The sequence below is a fragment of the Delphinapterus leucas genome, chromosome 2, assembly GCF_059928025.1.
Source record: "Delphinapterus leucas isolate spDelLeu-1000000601 "Yukka" chromosome 2, BTC_Dleu_Yukka2, whole genome shotgun sequence".
NCBI lineage: Eukaryota > Metazoa > Chordata > Mammalia > Artiodactyla > Monodontidae > Delphinapterus > Delphinapterus leucas.
The window spans coordinates 100,851,372-100,865,727 of record NC_143130.1 but is presented as its reverse complement, the minus strand read 5'-3'; the positions used below and the strand labels follow the sequence as shown (position 1 = coordinate 100,865,727).

The following is a 14,356-nucleotide window of genomic DNA, read 5'->3' as shown; positions in this document are numbered from 1 at the left end:
TTAAATATTTTCCTCAATATTATCGATTAGCTGTGAGTTTATTACCTTTTCCCCTAAAGCTGGTGGTGCACAGGAATTTGAGAGATTGTTTTAACTGTTACAGTTGTAGTGGAACTTGTTCTTCCAAGAAAACTGAAGGTTAATGATTTTTGTCATATTGAGACTAAGACTTAACAATTGCTACAGTTGGCCTTTGTTGAGGTGGGGTTCTTTTCTCCCTGGGCCTTTTGAGGTATTCAGAATAGGTGACAATAGCTTGCAGTTGAGAACATATGTAGAGAGACCCCTGTGGCTTATTGGGAAAAGTTGCTCCATGCTGGTTGGGTGTTTGGAAAAAAAAAAATACAACCAGAGTTCTTTTATGTTCTGCTAGTTAATGAATGCATGAATGTCAAAATGGGCCAATGGCCCATTCAGGGGGCAAAGCCTCAGCAGCCCCCTTCTTTAAGAACACATCCTGAGATGCAAAATACATTTGCTTAACAAATTAAAATAATGAGATAATTCAATTAGCCTCTTTTTAAAAAAAGAAAGAAAAAAGGGTACATCAGGGATTATTGTAATACAAGAACAGGTCATACTGCACAAAAGGGAACAAACCAGTTTGAAATAATGTTAAAGAGACTAATAATGAAGGAATGCACATTGAATCATGCACTTGTAAAGAAATTTACATGAAATAATAATTTAGGCTACATCTATTTCCAGTGAGCTAGAGCCAACATTTCACTTTGAAAGTTGAAATTAATTAAATGACAGAAAAATATAGTGGGGCATCTCTATTTCCAAGGACTTCCTCACGCCTGTTAGTGCATGTAAGAAAAGGGGTCTAAATTAACATGTCGTTAGTTAGGGGTCTCTATTCTTGGTTTCTGCGCTCAGAATTATAGCCGAGTAAATCTTTCAGCTCATTAAAGATTGGGAAGTAAAAGTTTTACAGAACCACCTTTATCAAAGTTACTGAACCTCTTCTCTGCAGTTGGGGTGACGTGGGGATGAAGAGGGAGGACGTTTTCAAAGAAAAAGCCCAGGAGAATTTCCTTACATACAAGGGAGGTGCAGAAAAGGCTGGGGAGGGGAGCAGAGAGACGGACTGAGAGACAAAGCCAGCGGAGAAAGTAATGAAAGGGGCATGATGTGAAAGAAGGTCATGGGGAGGAGAAAAAGAAAGCACTTAATGGAAAAGAAAAAGGAAGGGGGGTACTGAGAGGAGAGGATGACCAGGAGTTTGGGGCACAGGGGTGCTCTGACTGTTCTCTGAGTGTAACCAACACACATGAGTGTGGGAAAGGAGACTGCAACATGCAGATCTGTTTGAAAAATGGGGGAATGGAAGGTCCAGAGAACTTGACTTAACTGAGGTGCGGGCAGGACACAGGAAAATTGAACTCGAAATGCTGGTTTCCCGACTCCCCGGCTCAGGCTATTTGAGTCTTCTCTCCCCACTCCAAGGACAGGCATTAATTAAAATTTTCAGTTGGACAGAGAATTCTGCACAAAGCCTCATGCACATTTATCTAGATGAAAGCAACCTCGGGGTGGGGAGAAGGTACATAGTACACAGTACCTAGTGTATGGTACAGCCGCAAAGGAGCACCCAGGAATCACTGGCCACACACAATTCCTCGGCCGTGGCCACGGCGCACAGTGGGTTGAATCCAGGACAGGGAGGTGGGAGATAAGACACCAACAGGGCAAGGCAGGAGGTCCAGCAGGGCTCTGGACACTCCGCGGGAGATTCAAGGCACAGACCTGGGCGGTGAAGGAGAGAGTTGGCCTCAAGGAGAGGTGCAAAGTAAGTCTTCTCTTTTCGGAGAGGTTGGGGGAGCAGGAAAAATTTAAAAACAAGTAAAGCAAACAGCACTTTGCTTCTCCATATTTCCCCTCTTTGACGCTGAGCATTTTGATGGCAGAGGCTGTGAGGTTGATATGCAACTGTTAAAGGTGATCGTGATTTTTGCAAAGCCATCATAATGTGGTAGAAAGAGCACAGAGCTGGGGACAAGAAAGGCTTGGGTCCTGGTTGCAGCTGGACCTTGAGCCAATCACTTCCTTTTCTGGGTCTGAGTTTCCTGGTTTGTCAACAAAGCAGCCAAATTCCCTAAGATCCTGCTGTTCTGTGAAAATACATGGGGATGTTGGCTTGGAAAGCAATCGTTGAAGTCTCGATTTTCAACCAAGGAAGGCCGAGCATGAAGGAAGACAGAGGGAGGAAGCCAGACAGGTGAGCTGCTGGTGGGAGAAGGCGGCATGCCTGCCATCCACTGGCTCCTACCCTGCCTTTCTTACTTGCTACTCTAACCAAACAAACCCTCAGTTAAAAATGAGAAACCCCTCCCCTCACACTCATTCGACTTCCAAATTAAAAACATTTTACAGGTTAGTAAATCTCCAGCTGAGGTGATGTAGCAAAGAACAGCTGTGAAGTAATTTTGATAATGATGAGAATAATAACCACATGGCAAGGTTCAGGGCTTTGCTGTTGCAGCTTCAGTGCTCCTGAATAGATAAAAGTGATTAAATACTCCTGATTATCCCTGACCAATATGTAATGGATTTACAGCCCTTTCAATTAGTCAGTATTTGCTTAGGACTCATTATTTTGTCTTTGGTTAAGTAATCAGCCCAGAGACTGCATGTTCTGTCTAATTCCTCTGAGCCCAGTCAGTGCAGGGCCCTGACCTTTGAAATGGCCATAGCTGCAAGGCAAGAATAACCACTGCCAAGGCAGCCTCGTTGGTTCTCCCAGCTAATCCTGACACCACCGGCCAGATCGATACACCTTAGTTTGCTACTAATGTCCTTACATCAAAATGGCCGATTTAGGAATGTGAATCTATCGCGTTGCCCTCCCCACCTCCTGCCCCACCCCTTGCCCTTTGTAGCTCTGCTACAAGAGCAGATCAGCTGCTACCGCCATAAATAAAAGTGGAACCTTGTGCTGGACCCATGACACTGTAACTAATGTCATTCAGCATGGCAACCCACAAGTTGGATAATCAAAGACCTTCAGCTTTCAATGTGCTACTCTATTTTTAAGCATTAGCCTAAATAGAATGGCCTGAAAACAATCTCATAGCAAGAAACAGCCTCTGACGTCTTCACCATTTTCCCAGAATTTCCAAATGAACAGCGAAATATGAGCGCCTAGTTCCTCTGTAAAAATATATTGTAATGTTTTTGTCATGAGGGTCTTAGAGTCAATGGTATATATAAAATGATGCATAAAACCGACTGCAAACAGGAAGATAAACTGTTACTTTAAAAATGTTGCACATAGTTGATCTTTTCCCACAAGTGAACAGGATCGGCTTATAAGATAATGGACTTGAACCGCTAAAAACGAATCTTTAATCTCTACCTTATAAACAAAGGCGTTATAGCACCTATAACCCTTCTGCGTTTGTCATATAAACATGTAACATGTTTGCAAGCTGCTTCAGCAATTAGAGTTGCCCCTGGTACCATGAGCTTGGACATGCATGTGGCAAAGTGCTTTTTTTTGCCTGCTAGAGGAGATGGCTTTCGTTACGAGTGTAATCGGCGACGTTTATGGATTCATGAGCTTCTTAACAGCTGTTTCCCTTGGTTGCAGCTGTATTATCTGAAGTTGCTCTCATACCTTTTAGCACAAATAACACATTTACTTATATATACTGTTTAGGGCCCTAGACCATTTTTAATAAGGTCCATTCCTGACCTATGGAAACAAAAACTCCTCCTTTCTACAGGGTACTCTTTGGGTGGTGAGAGTTGGTAAAACCTTCATGGCTCTGTTAACCATCATATTTTGAGAAAGGGAAAATAGGCACTATTTTCAAAAAAATCTGTATGAGCCCATCTAACTTGCTAGGAGAAGGCAAAACAACAAAACATTGTTCTCTTTCATCTTGACTTACTGTGAGATGCTGGAAGAGCCATGCTCTCATGATATTTGTTGCTACTTTGGGGAAAATGCCTCTTTTCTTCTGGCGTTTTTTGTCCTTGTCTGGATCATCATCGTCACCTGTGCCAGGTGAAGCTACACTGTTGTCTAAACCATCCCCTAGTAGAAAGAAATGAAAATACATTAGAGAAAACACAGAAAGGGTGCCAACAACAACGAGCAGCTAATGACAAGCTCAGCTAAGCTTGTTGAAAGAAATCCATTAAGCGGGTATATTCTCTTTCATTAAAGTATAATTGGAGACACAAATATGTAAAAGACAAAATTAAACCAGACCTCTTCAAATGTTAATTTTGTGTGTCTCACACTCGCCCATATCATTAATTCAATTCTAATTGTGCTCTTGACACAGTGCAGTAGCTCTTTGTCAATTATGGAATCCAGTGTGGGAAAACCGCCATCAGAAAACCCATTCAGTGAAAATGCATCCCCATGCCCAGAGTGAACACATACTGTAGGGTAATCAAGTTAAATGTTCTGTAGTCTATATATTCTAGGCTGCCTGCATAGGTGACAGTAACTGTGTTACTGTTCATTGCACATAACACACTGCCTGCTCAGCCCCTCCTAGAACTGTCACCTCCTAAGCACGCACATTCACACACTCCTCAGATGACCCTGGACTCAGCCTCCGTGTGACATGAAAACTTTTAGCTCTCTGCACCACTGATCATTATCGTTAGAAAAAAAAAAAAAAAAAAGATGCACATCAAGGTAGGGTGCTCACTTAATCAGAAGTTTCTATCAACATCTTTCTCTTCTGTGCTTTTTCTCTGGCATTAATTGTGCATTAGCAAAAATCATTTACTTTTAACAGTCATAGTTATTTTTTCTTGCCCTCCGGCAAAAATGCCTTGAAAGCCTGCCTGGAGGGCATCTAAATTATGTATCTGAAAAACTCTTCTGGCAAGGCATTGCAGGACCCCTACTTTCTTAAAATTCATACGAGCACGTCTTCCTGTTTTTGGGAAGGCATCAATCAAGAGTAGCAATATATGCCATATCCCTACATTAATATTTGAACTAATAACTTTAAAAAAAGGAAAGAAACAAGATCCGACTTGTGGCATAATCAAATGCAAAATAAATGAAGAATACGGGGACAGCACTGGGGCTTTATAGATGGCTGTGTTTTCCTTGCACATCATTAGCCTGGAGCCACACGAAAGAGGAAAACAGAGAAGTGGAGAGTTTATGCTCCCTGCTGGTGTTTAAGAAGCCAGGGTCCTGGAAGGACATCTGGGAATTGCGCTGAGATGGGGGGTTTTGTAATTTAAGAATAGACATTCATTAGCAGTAAATGCCATAAATCCCATGCTAAGTAAAAACCTTGTCCAAGAAAGCCTAAAACAATAAACTCTGTGCTCAATGTAGCCAGAGCTAGACGCTCCGCAGCTTCCCAGGGAAATGCTATAGATCCACCAGCTCATTCCCAGACCAGCTCCCTCCTCCTGGATTGGGCCACATGGGATATCCTGCCACAGGCCCCTCGCCTCCTAAACTGTCCCGTCTGCTTGGTGGGCTTCCCTATACCTGTTCTTTTCCTTTCGCGCCACAAAAACTCTCAACCTTCTTTGGCCAGAGAAGCAGAAAAGCCACAGCAAAGAGCTGGCAGATTAATTTTATTGACATTTCCATTTTCACTGCAATGCGATACCCTCCATCACATGGAAGAGATGACCCTCACTATTTACAGACTGACAGGCCACTTCATTACAACCACCCTGCCCCAAGGCAAAGCAGCTCCCTTCCATCTGCCCAAACACTAGAGCATGACCCCGAAGTTGCTGTTCTCTTTTTCTTTGCCGTCTGTTATGATTAAAAAAAAAAAGAAAAAGTGAGTCGAAAGGACCCCAAGTAGTCAAAGAACTAATCAGAGTACAGGGAAACAAAGGCATTTGACTTTTGAATACTGGTTAGATGGAGTCGAGTCTTCATCTGTCTACCCTCCCTACACAACCATGTACACGAGGGGGTCACTTGCACAAGGACAGACACACACACACACACACACACACACACACACACACACGCTCAAGCAGGGACATGCATACACACTTTCCACCATGCCAAAGAACTGCTGCAAGGCAAATTCTCACCCACACTAATGGCTTCTGACTGCTCCTTGGCAACCCTAGCATTTTAACCTGGGTGGATATGCTCTCCAAAATACAGACACTGAAGCGATCTCATCAGCTGTTCATGTGACACAGATGGAGAGTGGCTATTAGGAGCCAGGCAGTGGGCCTTGGGGATCTGAGGTGCTGTTCTATAGCCTGAGGCGATTCTGAAAAGCAGTACCCGGAGATGAGGGAAAAAAACCCACACTGCAAGTGCAAGTTTGAAGTCAGTCTGTCTGTCGACCTACCACGGATAAAGATATCTTTGTCTCTGGATGGAAAAATCTATGTGGGCTATCTGGATGTACATTTCAGATAATGTATGTATGGAATGGCTCTTCCTTCAATGTCTTCCAAATATAAAAACACACACTGTAAACAATGCCTGTGTGTATATATTTCTTCCTAAGCACATATGGTTTCTGTGTATATGTTTAAGCTGAAATTGTCAGGATTTTGTTAAAAATCTCATTTAGCTTTTTTTGATAGATTTCTTGAATATACTTATTTTAAAAGGTTATCGGCTTAATTGAAGGAAGTTCAACAAAAAAAAAGGCATTTGCCTTTTTAACCCAATCAATGACCTTAAAAATGAGAGACAGGGTTTCCACAGTGCATTTTCTCTTGCTTAAAAGCAGAGAGGGCTGGTAACACCTTCAAACTATATGATTCACTATATTTAGCTCAAGAAAAAAAATATAGCTGGAGTGAGCATCCTTTGATGACTGACTTAAACTGGAGAAGACAGGAGCATTACGTGCATTTTAATATAAAGAGATCCATTTTATATAAATGTATAGAAACGTTGTACAATATTTGAATTTGGATCCAGTGTGACAAATAATTGTAAAGAAAAATGCACCTATTTTTATAATAACCGGATACTAGACAAGAGATTTTTAAATTAATATTAGTGTTTATACCTCTATAAAGATAGGAATTTTCTTCTCCAAACACACAATAAATTTGTTTTTTCCTCCAATGGATTGTGAACCAACTCTAGCATAGAGGACTAACAACAGCAATTTTTCTTTTAAAAGAAAAATTTTAAAAGGCAACTGTGTGATCTGCAACCTAAAACAAAACTGTGCAGATGACCCTAAAGTAACCCTTAAAGTGGACATTGTTTCCTTGTTTCAGGGCTGCGTTGGCAATCCTTGGCATCTGTGCCAAATGAGTTTCTATGCCGAAAATAGTGTGTATACGGGCACAGATGCATCTGAAGTTAGGACTCAGAAGCGTGGGATACATGGTGTGGGCAGGAACTGTGTTTTGTTTATCTTTTTATCCTGAGAGCACACCTTCATGTCTGAGCCAGAGTAGACACCCAGTGATGGTCTGCTGCATGAGTAAAGGGCTAAACTTATCAATGAGTTTATTCAAGGGCCCTCCCCTCTCTTTGATAATCCCAAACTGGGGCGACTGCACTCTTCATGGTCCCGAAGGGGCTGGGTGGACTGTCCGAGTGCAGGTAGTCACTTCCAAACATGCCAGGAATGGCACTTCTTTGAATAACTCAGTGCCCATTAGAGCCTTTTTAAAGGGCTGACCCAAGGCCATTCCACCAGCATTGCCACCTCTGATGGGGAAAAACTAAATAAAGAACTACTGGGCATGATTCTTTTACAAGGTTGCTAATCCCTTGATTAAAGGCACAGTCTAAGTTTGGGGCAAAGATACTCAAAATAGCTGAGCGTTACTGAACGCACTGTGTGTGACCGTGGAAAGAAATACTCAAGGCCTGTGGATAGATACCTTTGAAGTGGACTAAATTATCAGGGGAGATTGTAAAAAACACAGGTCCCCAGGCCTTATCCCAGACTTACTAAATCAAAATATCCTGGGGCAGGGACAAAGAATTTGTATTTTTAACAAGTTCCTTGGGTTTGGTTACACAATCAGCCTAGCACTGGTTCTTAAACTGGCTTTTGGAAGCCACCGAACTAGATGACCTTCTAATTTGAGATAAGATGCAACCTCAAGAACAGGTGAATAGTTAAAATTCTATTCTACTGCCACAAATGGGGTTAGTGGTCACGGTGAGAAACTACACTCTGGCCAGGGCCTTATTCACTGTGGGAAAGCCGTGGTGCTCTCCGTCTCAGGTACTGGCCAACACAAGGTAGCCCCACCTTATCTTCTGATGGTGAGGGTTAAACAGGAAGAAAGAAGCTGTAGAACACTGGCTCTCAAAATGCGTACCAGCGCCAGTAGCAGTGGCAAAGAAATTGCGAGAAATGCAAATTGTCGGACCCACCCCAGACCCACCGTATCCGAACCTCCAGGGATGGGGCCAGACAATCTGAGGGTTACTAAGCACTCCAGGTGATTCTGATGACACTCAAGTTTGAGAAGCACTGTTGGAGGGCACAGAGAATATCCCTTTAGCCCACTACCCCTGGTGGTGGTTGTCTAAAGGCCTGAATCTAATCTCTGGGTCCTCCACCTGTTTCAAGACTCTGAGGTATTTTGAGAGCATCTCCAGCTGGATTTACACCCATGCTCTGGGGGAGGAGGTCACAGATGCTTTCCATAGCTGAGCGCACTAGGCTCAGAACAAGGCACTGCCAGGGGAAGCAGCCCCAGTCTACACCTACCTAGAAGAGCAATACTGAGGGAGTCTAGTTGCAAGGAAGTTATTAATCCTGGGATACCACGGGTGTCCAGGTGTAGGCAAAATCCATTTCTGTAGCTATGTAGCCAGTGAATCAAGGAAAGATATGGGCACATGATGAGAGGATCCTCAGGTGATTCTAAGCAGAAATTCCCAATCCATACAATTCTTGGCCATAAAAACTGCCCAGGCAAAAGGACACCACTTCCTTTCATCAGCATATTGTCTTAACCCCATTTAGCCAAAAATCTGTCTATATTTTAGACATCAACTGCTTGGCTTGGAATAAAGAAGCGATACAAACAGTGATGATGTGCTACGATGAGTCCAAGACCACTGGGATGCGGCCTTCTGCCCTATCAGAAATATAGGGCAAGTGCAACAGTCAAGAGGGTCCTAGTCCATCTTTTTCTTCCTATTCCACCTCCCCACCTCCCCCGAAAAGCAGCCCCGACATTTATCCGTGAAGAAACTGAGGCCAAGAGGATAAATCGTTGCCTAAGATTCCACAGCTACATGTGATCCAGGATAAACCAGAGTCCAGGTAACTCCAAGTCCAGTGTTACTACCACTGGTATTCTCACATATCGTAAGTTATTTTTCACTTTGCAAAGCATTACCTCATTTGAACTCTGTTATCAAACCAGGCTTGATCCTACAGGTAAAGGTCTAAGTGCAGAGGAGAGATTAGATCTAGGGCCCAGGGGCTGGGATTGAGCTAGAACTGGTCCAGGCTGGTCCAGGTTCAAACAGAAATGTGCAAACTTTTCTCTCACAAGTAAGCCAGTGTCTGTACAGTCTTTAGATATATTCAGTACAGCAAGAGACCTTGAGACTCGGGATTTTTCTAATGGGTTTATTGTGGTCCAAGTGGAGGCCCTTGTATTGACAGCACCAGACTGACCTTCAGAGCCCAGAGATGCTGCAAATATTTGAGCATCTACTGTCCATACAGTCAGGATCTCAAGGCTGTGATGTCATCACTGTGCAGTACTATGAACTACTTCACGGAGCTGTAACTAAAGTGATGGATTCCCTGCCTTAAAGTCACTTTTTAAAGATAGAATAAGGCTTCTGTGACATTTGGCACCCTGTCAAATCACAAACATCTGAAAGTAACCTCTCAGTATTGTATTTTCAGAGAAATATTAGGACAAATGAATACATGTTTTGGTTAATAGCATTTATACTTCTTTTGAGTAAGTCGGTGGCACATTGTTTAATCCTCACTTCTCTCAGTTTTGGACAAAGTTTAATAGTTAAATATGTTCATATAAAATATATACTGTAAAAAAGAGTGATATCTCGCCTGAAAGAACATGGGTTTTTTTTCCCTTCTCTTTTCTGATAAATAGAAACTCACTACATTTATTATCATTTTTATTTTGGGCAATGTAAATTCACTAATTTCAGACACACACACATATCTTCCAACCTACTTCCAGAACTTAGGTGTATTCATGAATATATAAATATTTGTATGTCTGATTATAAATTTTAAGTATATAAATTATACTGTTACCTTTTTCAAAGAATTCACTAATTTGTACGTAAGTATCCAAATATATTTGTAGATGAACTGCACATTTTTGCCTATAGTCACATATACATACACATATATATACATATACAAATTTATAGAATTCTTTTTTTTTTTTGGTGGTACGCGGGCCTCTCACTGCTGTGGCCTCTCCTGTTGCGGAGCACAGGCTCTGGACGCGCAGGCTCAGCGGCCATGGCTCACGGGCCCAGCCGCTCCGCGGCATGTGGGATCTTCCCGGACTGGGGCACGGACCCGTGTCCCCTGCATCGGCAGGCGGACTCTCAACCACTGCGCCACCAGGGAAGCCCTAGAATTCTTAAATGTTAGTGTTTAATGTTCAACAGGGTAGTCCCTTTTCTACACCATTTCTGTCTCACTAGGATACAGTATCCTCCTCTTCCTTATCAATACTGTTGTCACTTTCATTATCCTCATTATCACAAGTAACTTTCACTGGACACTTGCAATGTTCCAATCCTCAATCTTCACAACAAATGAATGAAATAACTACTATTATCAACTCCATTTTATATATAAAGAAAACTGAGACTCAAAGGAATTAAGTAACTTGTCAAAGGTCACACAGTCAGGAAGTGGCAGAGAGGTGCTTGTCCTGTAAAGCCCATGCTCACAACCTCTATCCTCTCCCTTAGGCTGCCAGGAAAACAAGAAGAGGTGAAAAGTGAAGCTGGATTCTGGGTTAGCCCTCACTGCTCAAGAAACAAACCCCAAGAGTGAGGCCTTATATACTCACATTCATGAACTAAAGAGACAGTGGGTGACAGCACACTTAAAAGTAACTATGAACCAAGAAACAAACAGATGCATATTTTTTACAGTTATGTCCATTATCTGCAGGACTATTATTGTTCCCTGTAGACCTAAAGTTCAAATTAAATATGATTTTGAAATAGGAGTATCTGTTTAACTTTAAGAACTTTTCTGAGCCAAGGGATCTTTCAAAATTCCATGCCTTTAGCCCTGTGCCCTTGGCCAAAAATGCCCTTTGTCTTCATTTTTTTACTCCTTCCCATTCTTCTTTGCCCAGGCAAACTCCTATTCAAATTTCAAAACCCAAAAACAGGAACCTCCTTTGTAAAGCTTCCTCTATTTCCCAGTAAGAGCTGGTATACTATGCTTTTGATTTCTTCAGCAGTTTGTTCCTTGCCTCTGCTCTATTTACTTTTCTGTTTTGCAATTTATCTGTCTACTAAGTTGTCTGTGCTGCTTGACTGTGAGCTTCTTCAAGGCAGGGGCCCTGATTCCCAAGCCCTGACACAGAGTAAACAGTCAAATGTTAGTGGGATGGACAAATTGGCAGCAAGAGCCTTGAGACATATTATTAGGCCCCTATGAGAATGTAACCTGCTTTGAAGAAGGTCCATGAAGGGAGTCCTTGGCTCTGGTAACCCAGCCACGCAGCCTCGGGCTCCCTCACACCACTCTTCCTACTCTAGAGGCACTGGGTGTATCATGCCCAGTGTTTTACTGCTCAGGAGGGCATGGCCCTCCTCAGAGATGATCCTCACATGTCTGAGACACGTGTCATATATTGTTTTTTTTTGAAAACGGTGCTCCATTTCTCAAACCTGCCCAAATCCAACGGGGAAGAGAGACTGCTGGGAGAGAGTGGCTGCCCCTTGCCCAGGCTGTTCAGATTACTCGGAGCATTACAGTTAAAAAATGAAGTATCCTGTAGCCATGGAACTGCAACACAAAGCTCTTTGGAAACTCATTTTCTGTCATCATTTCTTTATTCTTTTTTCCCTTTAATGTGGTACTTTGAAAACAGGATTAAAATGTACTGAGTCAAAAGATACTTTCTTTCAGGGACTACCTTCCAGGAGTTTAACATAGGACATCCCACTGAGAAATCTGAATCAGGGTTTTCAATAAGAGGCAAAAAGAAGAAGGAGAAGAAGAAGGAGAAGAAGAAGAAGCTGCCTTTGCCCAGTTCTGTGTTAGACTCTAGCCTTACAAAGCTTGCTTTCCAAGAACCATCCTCAGAGTAAATCTGCAATTTACCTTTTTCACATCAGATGAGGTTGGGGGGAGGGGGAAGCTACAGACCCAGAAATGTGGGGAGGGCGAGGGGAGAGAGGTGGGGTGAGGGGCCAGCAGTGAGACCTGCTAATTACTGATCTCTTTTACTCGCCTGCTGTGCTTAACTGTCTGGACACGTTAAAGTGAAATTTTTCTGTGATTTTTCAAGTGACTGGTTCATGGCCCACTAGCATGGAGGGAAGCAGGAGAGGTGAAATGCTTTCGTTTACATGCAACATTTACTAACTGTGTGGGTTTTCCGACATTAAAGAGAGGACAGTGACCCAGGCCACCTTTTTCACACTCAAAAGAGCACTGAAAAAACAAGTCTTCATCGGCTTACCTCAGGCTTCCCTGGTCCTGAACACCCTCCCCCCGGGGTATGAGCAAAAAGGGAAAAAAAGAGGGGATTTTAAGCTCCTTTCTCTTCAACTTTTCAGGCTGTATAAGCAGCATTTAGCAAATTCAGCCCCAAATGGCTCCAAATGCTCTGAGCTGTAGGGGCTCATTCTTTGTTCTCCTCCCTCTATTTACACAGGATTTACGCAGGCTCTCCACTGAAGAGACCGAAAGCACTTCCATTCTCACTGGCTCGGCTGGACTGTGGCCCTGGCCGCTGGCCCGGCCTGCGCTGGGGGATTTCTGCCACCTGGAGAAGGCGACAAACTGCGCCCTAACTCAGTGATCCCGAGACAACCTGGCCCGGTGCAGGCCCCTGCAAAGCTCAGGCCGGAGAAGATGAGCTAACCTTCCAGAAGAGACACGAAAACCCAGCCAAGGCTGTGCAAGTAAATGTGTGTCCAGAGACAAATAACATGCACTTTAAAATATGCAGCTATATGATAGAACGGAAAGTGGTGGGTGAAAAAAAAATTCAGACTGCAGCTTGGATGAAAACCACTTCACCCACTGGTTGGAAAAATAAAGTGTAAAAACAGACAGATGGACACATATGTAAATGTGGCAGTGTTTTAGGCTTTAGCTGGCAACGTGAGCGTCGTAGTATAGTTTTGCACGCCTGTATTTTCCATATCATGTTGAATCCTGTTAACTGTTGAACAGAAACATCCTCATACTGGTCCTTGACCAAATCAGTCCCCTCAATTTACCCGTCAGGAGCCATAAAATGGCTTTGTTTATTGACTGGAACCCTCTAATCCTTTATAGCAGAAGTGAACAAGAAAGCTTCCAAACTCTTAGCCTGTGCTTCCCTGAAGCTGGTTACTCTCATCTGAAATGTATATGTATTTCTAATTTATGCTTCACTTAAGTTGATTTCTCTCATTGAAATATATATATATTTCATAATTTATATATATAGATAAAATTTCACTTGAAAAAATTTTTTAATTCAAGAATAGTTGATTTACAATGTTGTGTTAGTTTCTGCTGTACAGCAAAGTGATTCAGTTATACATATATCTACATTTTTTTTCATATTCTTTTCCTTTATGGTTTATCACAGGATATTGATTACAGTTCCCTGTGCTGTACAGTAGGACCTTGTTGTTTATCCATTCTATATATACTAGTGAAAATGTTTAAATATTTCAATAAAGGATATCTATTCCCCTAGCCTCCCACAGAATTCTCTAAAGGACATTGACTGAATCCAGTAGAAAAGTAAATTCCTTTTTCTTTATAATTCAGCAGATTGCCTAATCTCTGTAGTAGAGGATAATAGAATGTACTTGTTCCTCAGTTACCTGATAAGCACCTATAAAAGTACAGAGTAGGTTCCAAAGTTATTCACAGGACATCATAATAAAGCTCTTCTGGGCACCCTAATGATTCATTTTTAGTGATCTCTCAAATGCCCTTTCCACAGTTAGTAACACTCAGATTTTATTAAGGTGGAAAGCATGGACAAATGTCCACTCAAGTCCCAGCTCTCAAATTTGACTCTCCTTGCATTACACTACCTACAGCTAAAGCTTTTTTAATGTTCTGTTTGCCTCCCCAGAGTGGCATTTCAGCTAACAGAGTTCACAATCTTTCAGCCCTAAACACAGTAGGCTGCTATCTTCAAGTCATCCTAGGAATGTGCCAGATACCATCATCTCCCTCCTGCAATACAAAGAACCAGAAAG

At 42.4% G+C, this 14,356-nt stretch overlaps 1 protein-coding gene across 2 annotated transcripts in view; it reads right to left on the bottom strand.

Annotated features, from left to right (window-relative positions):
- Positions 1 to 14,356, bottom strand: part of MEIS2 (Meis homeobox 2) — a 202,869-nt gene that overhangs the window by 136,827 nt on the left and 51,686 nt on the right. For both annotated transcript variants that reach the window (XM_089907390.1, XM_022587519.3), the window contains exon 8: positions 3,900 to 4,045. In XM_089907390.1, coding sequence (XP_089763516.1) covers positions 3,900 to 4,045 — 146 coding nt within the window. The remainder of the gene's footprint in view (positions 1 to 3,899; positions 4,046 to 14,356) is intronic.